At 50.4% G+C, this 14388-nt stretch overlaps 1 protein-coding gene across 11 annotated transcripts in view; it reads left to right on the top strand.

Annotated features, from left to right (window-relative positions):
- Positions 1-14388, top strand: part of tpm3 (tropomyosin 3) — a 30118-nt gene that overhangs the window by 11599 nt on the left and 4131 nt on the right. For 2 of the 11 annotated variants that reach the window (XM_035429818.1, XM_035429825.1), the window contains 8 exons: positions 1146-1279; positions 4171-4288; positions 4528-4598; positions 6637-6712; positions 10874-10936; positions 11529-11598; positions 12043-12121; positions 13670-14197. In XM_035429818.1, coding sequence (XP_035285709.1) covers positions 1146-1279; positions 4171-4288; positions 4528-4598; positions 6637-6712; positions 10874-10936; positions 11529-11598; positions 12043-12121; positions 13670-13673 — 615 coding nt within the window. In that variant the 3' untranslated portion in view covers positions 13674-14197. Of the gene's footprint in view, positions 1-1145; positions 1280-4170; positions 4289-4527; positions 4599-5220; positions 5297-6636; positions 6713-10873; positions 10937-11528; positions 11599-12042; positions 12126-13669; positions 14198-14388 lie in introns of those variants that run through there. The other 9 variants (XM_035429816.1, XM_035429821.1, XM_035429819.1 and 6 more) reach the window with 5 other exon arrangements.

Raw genomic sequence — 14388 nt, 5'->3', positions numbered from 1 at the left:
ATTTCATAATCTGCAGGGCTTAAGTGTAATTTGTTTGTAGTCTGACGGCATTCACAGTGCCAAAGCACTACTGCATATGGTCTGAAGAGGCTTGGCAGAGGTCTGTGTGTCTGTGTCAGTACTGCTGCTATTAGTCATTGCTGACAGGTTGGCGGATCAGTGTTTCCTATTTTCTTTGTCCTCATCTGTCCATCTTTGGCAGTCTTTCCCTCCCTCCGTTCTTTCTCTATCATTGTCACGTCCTCCCTCCTCGCTCACGCACGCGCTCACACACACCTTTAACGCGCTGGGCCGTTGCGATTCCCCCCCCCCCCCCCCTTCGTGAACGTCATTCAGGAAAAGGATTCTCTGAAATGAATTCCAGGACATCCACGCCTAGTCTTGGCCTGTTCCCTCTTGGGTAGCGGCAGTCTAGGTCAGCAAAAACCACGGCTTTTACGCCCCTTTGTCACTTTCGCGCCAGCTCGCCAGAGTAAATGTTGTGGGCCTGACCCGGCCCCCTTTATGGTGGCAATAGATGGGACCAAAGTCTTGCATGCAACTATTAAATAAAGCCAGCAGTGTGCCTTCAGCAGTATTAGAATAACCTGTGACTACCCAGATGGAATATTCAGATGATTGAACCCTGATTCATACCCCCGCTCCCTCTTAAGAAACTCCATTTCCTTTGTCTGAATGACTGAACTGATAAGAGATCTACAGTCACCCACACCTTATGGCAGGATGTGTGATGTCATCTTCAGAGTTCAGAGTTCACAGACATTCCATCTCGCTGATGTCACAATGCAGTGTTCCGAAGCTCTGCGTTCCAGCTCGGCTGTGCGTGTAAGGGGACGTGTGCTTGTGTGTGCATGTTTTTCTGTGTGTGTGCGTGTGTGTGTGTGTACACCCAGCTTACAGCTGTGTGAGAACGTGTGCGCTGATGTGTGAGTGTGTGTGCAAGTTGGTAAATAGAGGGGATGTGCGTGTGTGTTCTTGCTTGGGAGTGTTTCAGAGTGAGGAAATTTGTGTTCATGCTCACGTATGTGGAAGTGTGTGCGTGAGGATATATGCCTGCGCGTGTTTTTAGGCATGTATGTGTTTGTATGTGTGTCCGTGGGCGTGTCGGTGGGCGTGTGTTGACATTCCTCTCCCTCTCCTGATAGGCTGAGGCGGAGGTGGCCTCTCTGAACAGGCGTATCCAGCTGGTGGAGGAGGAGCTGGACCGCGCCCAGGAGAGGCTGGCCACCGCGCTGCAGAAGCTGGAGGAGGCCGAGAAGGCGGCCGACGAGAGCGAGAGGTGGGCAGGGGGCGGGGCGGGGCTAACGGGCGCGAGCCCAGTCGGGAGAGGACCCAGCGTTAGGGTGATGACACCCAGTCGTCGGGCAGAGTTCCCCAGGCCTGGAGTCCAGTCTTGGTGACGGATCTCAGATCTCAGAACCCCTCAGACAAACCAGTCAGGGCATTTCGGGCAGGGGTTCCTCGCCCTGTTCCTGGAGATCTACCGTCCTGTAGGTTTTCACTCATTCTCTATGTAGCTGAGTGACGTTGAGCAACTGGGCAACCAAAGTTGCCCAAAAAATGTTGCCCACAGTTAAACTTTTCGTGAGCATCGCCCTTCAACATTTGGTCAACAGCCAATCAGAGTTTCTGGCTTCCTATTTCTCCAACCGATATGATACCATTTTGTAAAAATGCGGGAGGTAAAATGGATGAACAACTTATCATTGTGGTACCATTGCCCCTGGGTTTATACAACATTTAAAAAAAAAAAAAAAAAGAGTACAGGGTTAAGTGTCTGAAAATGACGCTTGGACGGCAGTATCAATTTGCTTACTAGCTAGCTAGTGAGGGAGATAGAGAGATCGCTAGTTAGGCAGCTTACTAGTGAGAGATATGGAGAGATCATTAGACTGCTAGTGAGTGAGATAGAGGTAGCTAGCTAGGTGGCTAACTAGTGAGAGAGATATAGAGAGATATATGGCTAACGAGAGACACTGATGAACATTAGTTATTGCTGACATAACTATAGAAACAAAAGGTGATGATATGTGGCTATATAGCAAATATACGTCTTTGATGACACCATTGTTTCTCTTCAATAATATGTAGTTGCACGAGACCACTAAGAGGATACCCTCTCTCAGCCTTGTAAACTTGAGCAACCCATCAAGTTGCTCGCTGTGTGAACGCCCTGTAACAAAGCACACCTCATTCACCAGCTAGAGCAGGGCTGGCCCAACCCTGCTACCGGAGCTGTACCATCCTGTAGGTTTTCACTCCAACCATAACAAAGCAGACCTCATTTTAATCCTAATTTGACACACCTAACTTTGCTGATCAGCTGTTGAATGAGGTGTGGCTTTGTTAGGGTTGGAGTGAAAACCTACATGATGGTAGATCTCCAGGAACAGGGTTGGGCAGCCCTGCTTTAGCTGTTGAATGAGGCTTTGTTAGGTTTGAAATGAAGGCCTATAGGACAGTAGATCTCCAGGAGCATGGGTTGGGCAGGCCTGGTTTAGGGTAATGGGAGTGAAGACCTACAGGACAGTAGATCTCCAGGAGCATGGGTTGGGCAGGCCTGGTTTAGGGTAATGGGAGTGAAGACCTACAGGACAGTAGATCTCCAGGAGCAGGGTTGGGCAGGCCTGGTTTAGGGTAATGGGAGTGAAGACCTACAGGACAGTAGATCTCCAGGAGCAGGGTTGGGCAGACCTGGTGTAGGGTAATGGGAGTGAGGATCTAGTACAGGACAGTAGATCTCCAGGAGCAGGGTTGGGCCAGCCAGGTTTAGGGTAATGGGCGAGTCTCAGAAGCTCTACGGGTTTGCTTTCAGATGCAGTTGTCGTATAACCAATGTCCTTCACAGTTAGACCTCATCACATTTCTGTTTCATGGGAGCTCATTGATCATATCTTGGGAAAAGCAGTCAGTGTTTGAGCATAAACCCCTGGGAAAGAGTTTGTTTGGCCCGATATCAGACACACACGCAAAGTCCCTGGCGTTTGTGAGGAAGGTTTATGTGTGCTGGCACCTGCAGCCAGACACTTTCCCTGGGAGCAGTTTGTTCCCAGAGCGAACCTGGGTGATGATGTGAGCTGACCAACCGGGTCGCTGGGTGCAGCAGGAGGAGGGAGGCGGTTTTGGGAGCAGATGGTGGAGCGTGGGCCCCAGCTGGGCCTGGTTCTGAGTCAGGCCGAGGGCGGCTGTGTTTCAACAGGCTTCACATTGTAACCAGTGAGTGCTGTTTCAGTATGTAGTGTTTCAGTTTACATCATGCCCAGTGCTGTTTCAGTTCACATTGGACCCAGTGCTGTTTCAGTAACCAGTGCAGTTTCAGGCTGTGTCCCTGAAAGGCCAGCTAAGCTCAAAACCGCGGGGTGTGAACCGAGGACACTGGGCCCTGGGTTTTGCCAACATTAATCCACCTCAGCTTTGCCGTGCAAATAAATGCGGGCGTTGCTTTTTGTTTGCTTATTTTCCTTCTTCTCAAACATACTTGGGAGTTTGGCAAAGCCCAAAAAGAAATCATTGTGCACCACCCTAGCACTTGGACCACGTGGAGCCCGTTGCTGGTCGTGCAGTAAAAATACCAGCTATTGGTCAGAGGTCTGTGGGCAGAACTGCTGTATGCGCTTGCTTGGCTGGACTTGAAGCCAGAACCGGGCCCTGTGGAAACCTCACGGAGAAGAATCGGGCCCAAAAGCAGCAGCGGTGGCGGCAGCGTCCCTTTACACGAACGTCCCGGCAACGCGGCGGCGGAACAGAGCATTGTGGGAAACCACGGCCTCCACGGGGGCGGCTCTTAGCTGAGAGGAGCCTCGGAACAGAAACCAAGGACCCAAAATATTCCTGTGCCGCGATGAATTTGACGTGACCCAAATGCTCTGCCTGGACCCTGTCGCCAGAAATCTGTGAGCCAGAATACACTGTCGGGTTTAAAATTTGGATTAAGTTTGAAGTTTAAATGGTCAGTGGAGACCATATGAGTTCATTAGTAGTTTATTGAGAGAGAGAGAGTCTGCAGAATTCCAGAACTCTGGGAGAAGGTTCTTTGGAACCTCGAAGGTTTCGAGCGTTCTGGAGAATGAGAGCGATGTCACGGAGGGCCTTCATTGCGCCGGGTAGATAATTTGTTTTCCTTTCATTCTCTCCATCGCTCCATCCCTCCCTCCTCCCTCCCCCCCTCAGAGGCATGAAGGTGATTGAGAACAGGGCTCTGAAGGACGAGGAGAAGATGGAGCTGCAGGAGATCCAGCTGAAGGAGGCCAAGCACATCGCTGAGGAGGCCGACCGCAAGTACGAGGAGGTGAGCGCCCCGCGCCCTCCGCCCCCCCCTCGCCCCCCGCGCCCCCCTCGCCCCCCTTGCTCGCGCGGGCACTGGGCAGTGGGTTCCATTCTGTGCCTCACTTCTGCCTCTGTTCCTCTCCGTGTGTATGTGTGCGCGCGTGTGTGTGTGTGTGTGTGTGTGTGTGTGTGTCTGTGTGTGTGTGTGTGTGTGTCTGTGTGTGTGCGCGTGTGTATGTGTGTGCGTGTGTGTGTGTACAGGTGGCTCGTAAGCTGGTGATCATCGAGGGAGACCTGGAGCGCACAGAGGAGAGAGCTGAGCTGGCAGAGGCGTGAGTTCTTTTCCAACGCACACACACACACCCACACACACACACCCACACACACACACACACGCGCACACACACACACACACACACGCACACAAGCGCACACACGCACACACACACACGCGCGCACACCCACACACACACACACACACTCTAAATTAGTGACCCTCAGTGTACAGGGAAAAGGGGAAAAAAGCACCATAGACTTTGTAGGAATAGATTCTAATATACTGACAGCTCACTGTTCCCACTACCCATTTGCTGACCTTTATAACAGTTTAGGGCAGATATGTTGGTGGCCCACTAATGATAAGTGTGATAAGTCTAATGATAAGTCTACAGATAAGTGTGATAAGTCTAATGATGAGACTAATGATAAGTCTTTCTGCCATTAAGTGCAAATGTGCTTGTGTGTGTATCCTGAGGAGGTGGTAACATAACTTTAGAGTGTGATTTTGGGTCGGCTTCTTTACATGTCCAAACTCGTCTCCCCCTCCCCCACTCAAATGTGTTTTATTTTCTCTGCATGTGCTTTTTTGGGCTCCGTCTACATGCCCCTCCCCCTCGTCCTTGATCTGCATGTGCATCAACACCCCCTGCCCCGCCCCTCCCCGCCCACTAACAGCAAAGCTCGGGCATTGGAGGAAGAGTTGAGGGGTTTCGACCAATCACTGAAGACTCTCCAAGCCTCCGAAGACGAGGTACTGCCCTCTTGCATTTCCCGAGAGATTATTCTGCGACTGTGCGCGTGTTCATGTACGTGCGTGTACGTGCGTGTGTGTTTACGCGTGTGTGTGTACGTGTGTGTGTGTGTACGTGCGTGTACGTGCGTGTGTGTGTGTGTACGTGCGCGTGCACGATGGGGTTGAGAACAGCTCACGCAGAGGCTGATGGATGGACCTGGACTCCCATGACTTCGGACTTCCCCCACAAAACACTGCTGGATGGGTCCGACTTTCAAAACGAGAACTGGCACCACCTCACCCTCCTCTCTGTCCTGTCCTGGCTTACCTGGCTTTCCCCCCCCCCGAAACTGGTCCTGCCTCCCCCCTCCCCACTCCTCCTCCTCTCCTGACATTTCCCCTTTACCTCTTAACCCCGCTAAAGATGCTCACTCAAACCGCTGATCCCCGTGCGGCTCCGCGTTTCGGGAACGCGAGCTCCGCCTTCCCCCCGCACGGCCTGACGTGGCTGACCGGGCGTCCGTCCTCGCTTCTGTTCCCGACGTAGCGCCCGGGAAGATAAAAACGTTTTTTTGTTTACCCGATAATTTGAATTACCCGTTGTATCGGAGACACTGGCGCTGCCTTGAAGTAACCACCACCGGCTGGCCTCTCGTTCAGTGTGTTCGCAGTCACGTACGCACTTTGGGTCCCTGTCACTCAAATCACGGCCCTGGAGGGCCGAGAACTGCTGGTTTTTCCACCCTCCCTTTACCTGGGAGTCAGGTGTGAATAGAGTCCGGCCAATCAGTAGCACTAATCGCTTCGTTAATTACCAAGGGGGGGAAAGAAACCAGGGCTGGATTTGGTTTCGAGGTCCAGATTTGAGTATTCATGCGTTAGGTGATTACACAGTATATTCAGCAGTGTACACACGTCTCTGAATGGGAACTGAACATCATTTTCCAGTCCCTTCATGTCTCCAGAGTGTAATGTTTTTTTTTTTCTTTCGGGGGGGGGGGGGGGGGGGGGGGGGGGGTAGGGGTGGGGGGGGTGTTATGGGGGTAGGCGGTGTCGGTCCTGTCTTTAAAGTGTCATTTTGTTATACAGTGGGGGCTGCGCGGGGTTAAAGTTCATGCCTTTTCTCTCTCTCTTTTTTGTTCCTCTCGTTCGTAAATCTGTCCTGTCTTATCCCTCCGTCTTCTCCTCCCCCGTCACTCTGCATTCTTTCCCTGCTCCCTATTCCCCCTTTCCTCCTCCACGACTGTTTTCCATCCCGTTCTCCTCTTCTGTTCTGTCGTTCCTTTCCCCACCCCCCCTCCCCCACCTCCCTTTCCACGCGAAAACCAAATAAAACCAAAAAAAATGTGAAAACGCAGCAAATGTGCGGAGTTGGAAGAGGAGCTCAAAAATGTCACCAATAACTTGAAGTCGCTGGAGGCCCGAGCAGAGAAGGTAGGATAGGAGGGAGGGAGGGAGGGAGGGAGGGAGAAGGGGAGCGTGCCTGCATGCGTGTGCACGCTTGTGTGTGTGTTTGTGTGTGTGTGTGCGCGCGCTGTGCGTACGAGTCCCTGCATGCTCCGGGCCTGTAGATCCACAGCCCCTGCCTGCTGCCAGATTGCGTCCCGTCCTCTCGGCAAAAACATCTGAGTCACGGCGCTTCCTGTCAGAGCCACCCCGATCTAGCAAAGCCCCTGCTGCCTGCCGAGGAAACCCCTATTGTAAAAGGCAGTGGGGGGGGCGGGGGGGGGCTACGGCCGAACACTGTGTCCGTTTCTGCGGTTACAGACACACTTTAACCTTTTGAGGTGAGAGATTGCGACTTGGAATTGAACATTCTAATGCTAACGTAACGATCACTGCTGGCTATTGAAAGCAAAGAACTCCGAATCTTGAAAAACATTCCAAAAAAGCTGCTCTTCGAAAGGTTAAAATCTTGGCCCTCCTTGTTGCTATTTGGTTTTGAGTGTGTTTCATCACTAGCCTTTTTTTTTTTTTTTTTTGTTCTTTCATTATTACAACAACGTGGCCAACACCTCCTTATTACCTAACAGCGATTGGGCAAGATCTGTTTCTCAGTCCTTTTAAGGGCACGCGGCATGTGAGTGGCAGTTTGGTGTGTTCCCCCAGGGTTACCCGCTGGCTCCGATGTTACCTGGTGCGACACTCGCTAAATTTGACTCTCTCTCACCCCCCGGTGGTCCTCAGTCCTGGTCCTGGTGGGCCGCAGAGTCTGCCGGCTTTGTGTTTTCGATCAGCAACCCACTCGGAGCCAAGAAACCTGGTGACCCGAGTTAGCTCTGTAATCAACAGCTTTGACTGATCAACCGCTGTCCCCATTCAAGTGACGAGCAGCAACATTACATTACATTACATTACAGGCATTTAGCAGACGCTCTTATCCAGAGCGACTTACACAACTTTTTACATAGCATTTACATTGTATCCATTTATACAGCTGGATATATACTGAAGCAATGCAGGTTAAGTACCTTGCTCAAGGGTACAACGGCAGTGTCCTTACCCGGGAATCGAACCTGCGACCTTTCGGTTACAAGCCTAGTTCCTTACCCACTGTGCCACACTCCTTCCCCAAAAAACAAAAACAAAAGCCGGCGTACCCTGCAGCTCTCCAGGACCAGGAGTGAGACCCTCGCCTCTACTCCACCGCCTTAGAACGAGCGTTTAGCAGAGATGTGAATTTTGTGCTCAAAGCATGCTTTTTAAATTTTATTATTATTCACGCGAGGCGTCTTTGGGTGTTGTGGTTTTGATTTTGCATGCATTTAAAGTGATTTTTATGGGATTTTTTTTCTTTTGTTTGTAATACAGTTTTTTATGCATTAATTTTCTTTTCGAGGAATAATTATCCTGGGCCAAATATTTTTTGAGGCGACGGTGGAATTCGTGCCTATTGTTCCGTAGAAACCGCAGCTGTTGCTGTGATGGTTTTCGCGGTGAGGGAGTTAGCTAGCCTGGCAAATGGCCACGAATCTCTTCTTGCATGTTGTTTTGGTCTCGTCCTGATGCTGCATAGCGTGCGGTTTTTCCACATTCACTTTATCACCCTCGGGCGCATTGCCTTGTCGCTTTAACCTTAAAAGGAAATATCTCAAAGATGCATTTCAACGTCTTGCGCGGGACGTAGACTCTGTTGTGGTTGTGGAACGTCAAGATTTGTCATTTGTTTGATGAGGGGTTTTGGTGGGATTTCGGTGACTTTCTCCTTTAAATGGGCGACACGGAACAGTGGAATTTTTCTACGTAGACAGTCGACCAATCGTCTGCCCCCTGATTTCATATCCCCACCCTTCCGCAAGCAAGGGCCGGCCCATGAGCTAGCAGTGAAGCAGGGTGATCGCCGAATGCTAGTTGCTACAAAGTAGGGGTGCTGGCTGTTCAAATGCTGACTAAGTTTACCAGCAGATCCCCCGTGGATCCAGACGTCCAAAATCAACGGCTTCGGTTCGATCTGATGGTTTCCCTTTGTGCCGAGGTGTTGGGTGGATAGAGTGGGGATAGAGGATTCACTTTTTGTATGTCGCTTTGGATAAAAGCGTCTGCCAAATAAATGTAATGTAATGAGTTGGGCATCCATTAAATATTATGGAACCGTTCATCCCAGAAACATTTTCACAAACCACAAGTGCCAGGATCTAGATAATCCTATACAGGGAAAAGAAACGGATCTATATCGCACGGTGTAATCCAAACTCCCACGCTTTATTGATCTTGGGTTCTGCCTCAGTCAGTAGACCTGGGGTTATTCCATGAAGCAGGATAAGCGAGTTTTGCCAACCTTGTGCAAATAATTCAGTCTTGGCTTTGTAGCACCGCCGTGTTCTCGTACAGTTTGTGTTACTGGGCTCATCCATACTCAAATGAGCGAGTGTGGAGATTATTATAGCGTGTGTTGGCTGGACCTGCTGCCTATCCTGGAAAAAAAAATGTGAATGATCAAGTATAAAATAAATTTCATTATTATTTCAAGATGTTGGTAGACTCGCTACGTCACCCTGGTCGCCATCATACTCTGGCTCTGACTCCGGCTCGTGCACGTTAGGCGTGACATCACTTTGCTGTTGCCATGCCGCTTAGCACGAGCCTCCCGTTTGTGGGTGGGGCGAGTGGAAATCGGGGGCCAATCGCAGCTGCAGGTCATTACATATTCAAATGAGCATGGAAAAAACGGCTTGTGTGAGAGGCGCTGGAACTTGATTAATTAAAAAAAACATTTTAAGACTTTTTTGGCTGAGAAAACCAGGGAATATTGGGAAATTGTTAAAAAATAAAAAAGGACCCCTTTATGTACAGTCTGTGTTTACTTCATCACCACGCATTCCAGTGCAGTCCTCGAAGTTGCTTCATTCAGACGTAAGTTTGCAACTCGGGTAGCTGGCTTTAAGAGGCTGATAAGTCATAGTGACGGAAATTGACTGGATGAGTTGGCAGTTGAGTTGTTACCCATCCAAATTTCGGAAATGCGCGTGTTTGTTTGGGGTCCAGCATTAACCAGTGAGCTGTTGATGAGTCGGTGCAGTGCTGTTTTTTTACCGTGTTTTAAGAGCACCGGTTTTATGAAGTGAAAGCATGTTTCCCATAATGCCTTGCGATCCTAAGAGGGAGGATATGCGTTCTAATGAGGCTCCGTGCCCTTAAAGGCCTGCTGCACAACTAGTTTTTATTCCCCCCCCACCCCACTCCTCCACCCCGCCGCACATTCCTGTGTGCAAGTTGAGATCCGTTGGGGCGTCTGGTGGATTGCAGACGGGCGGGCGAGCGAGCGGGCGGGCGGGCGGGAGGGCGAGCGAGCGTTTTTTTGGAGCCGCTCGGGGGGGGGTTAGTCGAACCAGGAACTGGCGAGGTGAGCGGAACGCCGGGACGAAACGACCGCGCGCGGGCCACGCCCCAGAGCAGCGCCGCCGCTGGAATGCTGGCTCGCCCACGCGATGACATCACCGAGCTCCCCGGCCCTCGAGAGGGAGGGAGGGAGGGGAGGGGAGGGAGGGAGAAGCGGCTTTTTGCTCTTCAGGAGAAATTACACTGGTTGTGAAAATAGAAACTGTTCTTCGTTTTCACTTTCCATGATTTAAAAAAAAAAAAAAGAAAAGTCCTTCGGTGCTTTTCAGAGAGCTGCTTTGAATGCCTGGGGCGACCATTTTGAATATACGGTTAAAACCTTGAAGCTTTAAACAGTGCCATTTTGTTTCGCTCCTCTGATTGGTGGGGCGATTTTAATGATTCTTCTTCCTTAATGGACCTCGAGTACGGAATGATTGAAGTTGTGAAGGTGGCTATTATGATGTCACTGCCTCTGTGAAGTTCTGTAGTCTCTTTAGATTTGTTGCTTAACCTGTACTGGCCGCCGCGCGCTGCCAAACAGGCATCTTGTATCGGCACGTTCGCTGCTGTGGTTTGTCGTTTTGTAGCTTGGTGTGTCCTACCTCATTCTCTCACTGTGGTGTTTAAAACTATCAAAGGTTTAGGGGTGGGAAGTGGGGGGGCTCCTCTATTTCTGCCCCCCCCCGACCCCCCCTTTTCTGGCATGTGAGTCGAGTATGATGTAGCTGGTGATTCTCTGATGGTCTCTCTCCCTCTCTTTCCCTCCCCCAACAGTACTCCCAGAAGGAGGACAAGTATGAAGAGGAGATCAAGATCCTGACTGACAAGCTGAAAGAGGTGAGCTTCGCTGAAGTTCTGGAACGCTTGTGGACTGTTCCAGAACCTTAGGGGATTCCGGAATACTGTCCTCGAGGCTCTGGAGGCTCTAGAAGCCACTAGAAGGACATTGGCCAGCAGTCTTAGTGCCAGTGTCCCCCCAAATGACAGGATATCGGTACAGAACAGACCCAGAGAACTAATGGAGGATAGGGATGCAGAACTAGCAGAGCTAAATATACTGACATCACTAACTTAATCAGGCCAGTGTCATTGTTGTAACAACCTGGGAGAATAAGAGTCCCATAGCAGCCGATGGTCATTTGTAAAAAACAAACAAAAACAAAAGATAGATAAATAAATAAAATGTAAAATGGGGGTCATGCAGTTGAAGTGGGTCCCGTTACTGACTGTCGCGGACTCATTTATAAGGGGAGAGGGGTGTAGGAGCAGGGACCCCAATAACCGTTTCTCCAGGAGGAACAAACGGTCGTTTCGGGGAGAGCCGCATTCGTAGCACTCAGCCCCCCCCCCCGGCAAGTCAGCCCCCCGGCTGGCTCGGCGTGAGGGGGGGTCCAGTGGCGTGCACCTGACCGTGTGCCCCTCCCCCTAGGCGGAGACTCGCGCCGAGTTCGCCGAGAGGTCGGTGGCCAAGCTGGAGAAGACCATCGACGACCTGGAAGGTAGGAGCCCGCCTCTGAGCTCCCTCCCCATGGCCTGCTCTCGCCGTGACCGCGTTATCTTCACTTACCGCTGTCTTTACTTACCGCTATCTTTACTTACCGCTATCTTCTCCCTTAGACTATTAGAGCCGTTTCCTCTTCGGTCTGTCCACCCTGTTCTCAGTACCATCTATAACCATCTTTTATCATTATATTTCTACTATCTGCCATGTATACTCTCTGTTATGCATAGCTACTGTCTGTTGTGTGTATGAATTCTCTCTGCGTTTCCTTCTATTGCACTGATATCTCTGATCTTTGCTTCCTGTGATCCGTTTATCACCTTGTTATCCTATGGATATCACTCACTCGCTCTCTCTCCTTTCCTCCCTTCTTCTCTTCCTCCCTTCCTTCCTTTCTTCCGTCCTTCCTTCCCTCCCTCCCTCCATTCCTGTGCGACCTCAGACGAGCTCTACGCTCAGAAGCTCAAGTACAAAGCCATTAGCGAGGAGCTGGACCACGCCCTGAATGACATGACCTCCATGTAAATACGCTCCCTGTTTTTTTTTCGGGCGCGTCCCGTCGCCCCCGGTTTCGGCCCGGTGCCTGCCAAGCGCCTGGTTGGCCGGACCGACGCTCCGCCTGTTTTTTGAGGGCATGTGGGCAGTGAGCGTGTGTGATGATGGCTTGCTCATACGCTCGCGCGCGCACACGCACACGCACACACCCTCGATTCCTTAGCGATCCAAAGACGTCCTTATATGGGCATGAGCACGGGGGTGCTTGCAGAAGGCTGTGCCCACGCAGGCCACATCAGCAGGGCACAGTCAGTGTGTACACGTGCCTGCCAGGGTGGGTTAACACACGCATGGACGCGCGGGCACGCACACACACACACACACACACACACACACACACACACACACTGAAGCATACACTCTCACACATACACACACACACTGAAGCATACACACACACAAGCGCACACACACAGAACAGGATGCAAGCTGCAAAGGAAGAGGAGGAGGAGGCCTGCAGGCTTCCTCTCATGACTCCTGACCTCCCATTTCCTCAGCAACCAACAGTCATCATAGACTCATTACCACGCAGACAGATACCGTTCCATTAAACCAGCACTGACCATAGACTCATTACCACACACAGAGCTACCATTCCATTAAACCAGCACTGACCATAGACTCATTACCACACATAGAGCTACCGTTCCATTAAACCAGCACTGACCATAGACTCATTACCACACATAGAGCTACCGTTCCATTAAACCAGCACTGACCATAGACTCATTACCACACACAGAGCTACCGTTCCATTAAACCAGCACTGACCATAGACTCATTACCACACATAGAGCTACCGTTCCTTTAAACCAGCACTGACCATAGACTCATTACCACGCAGACAGATACCGTTCCATTAAACCAGCACTGACCATAGACTCATTACCACACACAGAGCTACTGTTTCATTAAAACAGCACTGACCATTGAGATATTGTTTCATTAAAACTGTGCGCTTTGGATTCACTGATCTTTAAATCACCTGGATAGCTCAATCCTTTTAGCTGAGCCCAGCTGATCCACTTAATATATCTGAGCAGCTTTGATCCAAAAACAACAATAACAAAAAATGCTCTGCCGCACACTCATCTAGAGAGGGCGATTCTCTTTAAGCGTATTGTATGGGCTCTGTAATACTGGGACTGAATTCGCACTAAGATGTTGGATCGCATGTTGTGAAATGTCTCCTGGCTCCTGATTGGCTGCCCCGGCCTCGCCGGCATTTAGCCCTAATGACACACTCAATCCCATTCGCCCTTCTTACCGCACTGGAAGCAGAACCGCGTTTCAGCACTTAAACTGCGATTACCGCACAAGGTTACCAAGCTAATGGACGCCGTTGGCAGTCCGCTAACTCCCCGCCCCTCCCCATTCGTGTGTGTGTGCATGTGCACGGTTTCCCGAAAACACGCATGGACTGCGGTGTCTGCCGTGGCTGATCGGAGACGTGTGTAGATCGCAGATCTGTTTGGAATCTGAATCTATGGTGTTTCCCCCACCCTCTGTTTCAGATGAGACTCGGACTAAGTATCTGGAAGCTCAAAATGCACTCTGGCTGGTTGTTGGTTCAAGAATTCATATTGTCGGCCTGTATTTTCCAGTGTTGGATGCGTTCTCTCTCTCTCTCTCTCTCTCTCTCTCTCTCTCTCCCTCAATCCCTTCATCTTGTTCCTTTTGTATTTTTTTGGGGGGATCTGTGGCTTCCTGTTCTGTGTTCAGTGTTCGCTCCATCTACACCCAATGTTCCATCTTTTCTCTACCTCCTTCCAGAACATGGCGTCCTCTTTTCCCTCTAAACCCTCCCCTCTCCCTCCCTTTTTCCTTCTCCTGTCTTCCCTCTATTCATTCCCCTACTTATTCTTATTGGCTATGTTTTTGGGTTACTGTACAGTCTTCTTGCTTATCTTGAATGGTCTTTGTATTGTATACTCTCTTTATCTCCCTTTCTCTCTATCTCTCTCTCTGCACTGTGTCTGTAGAATTCTTTGTTAAAATGAAGGGAAGGAAGAACAAAAAAGTTCTCTGATTCAGTCACTGCAGTCCTTTTGTCTGTGTTGGTCTTTTCAGTGCTCACATTCTATGCCATCATTTAAGTTTCCCCCACATCTACTGGGATTTCCCCCACATCTACTGGGATTTCCTCCACATCTACTGGGATTTCCCCCACATCTACTGAGATTTCCCCCCATATCTACTAGAATTTCCCCCACATCTACTGCGATTTCCCCCA

Source organism: Anguilla anguilla, chromosome 8, assembly GCF_013347855.1.
Source record: "Anguilla anguilla isolate fAngAng1 chromosome 8, fAngAng1.pri, whole genome shotgun sequence".
Classification (NCBI taxonomy): Eukaryota; Metazoa; Chordata; class Actinopteri; order Anguilliformes; family Anguillidae; genus Anguilla; species Anguilla anguilla.
The sequence above is the reverse complement of the archived record's forward strand: the minus strand, read 5'-3'. Positions and strand labels throughout refer to the sequence as shown.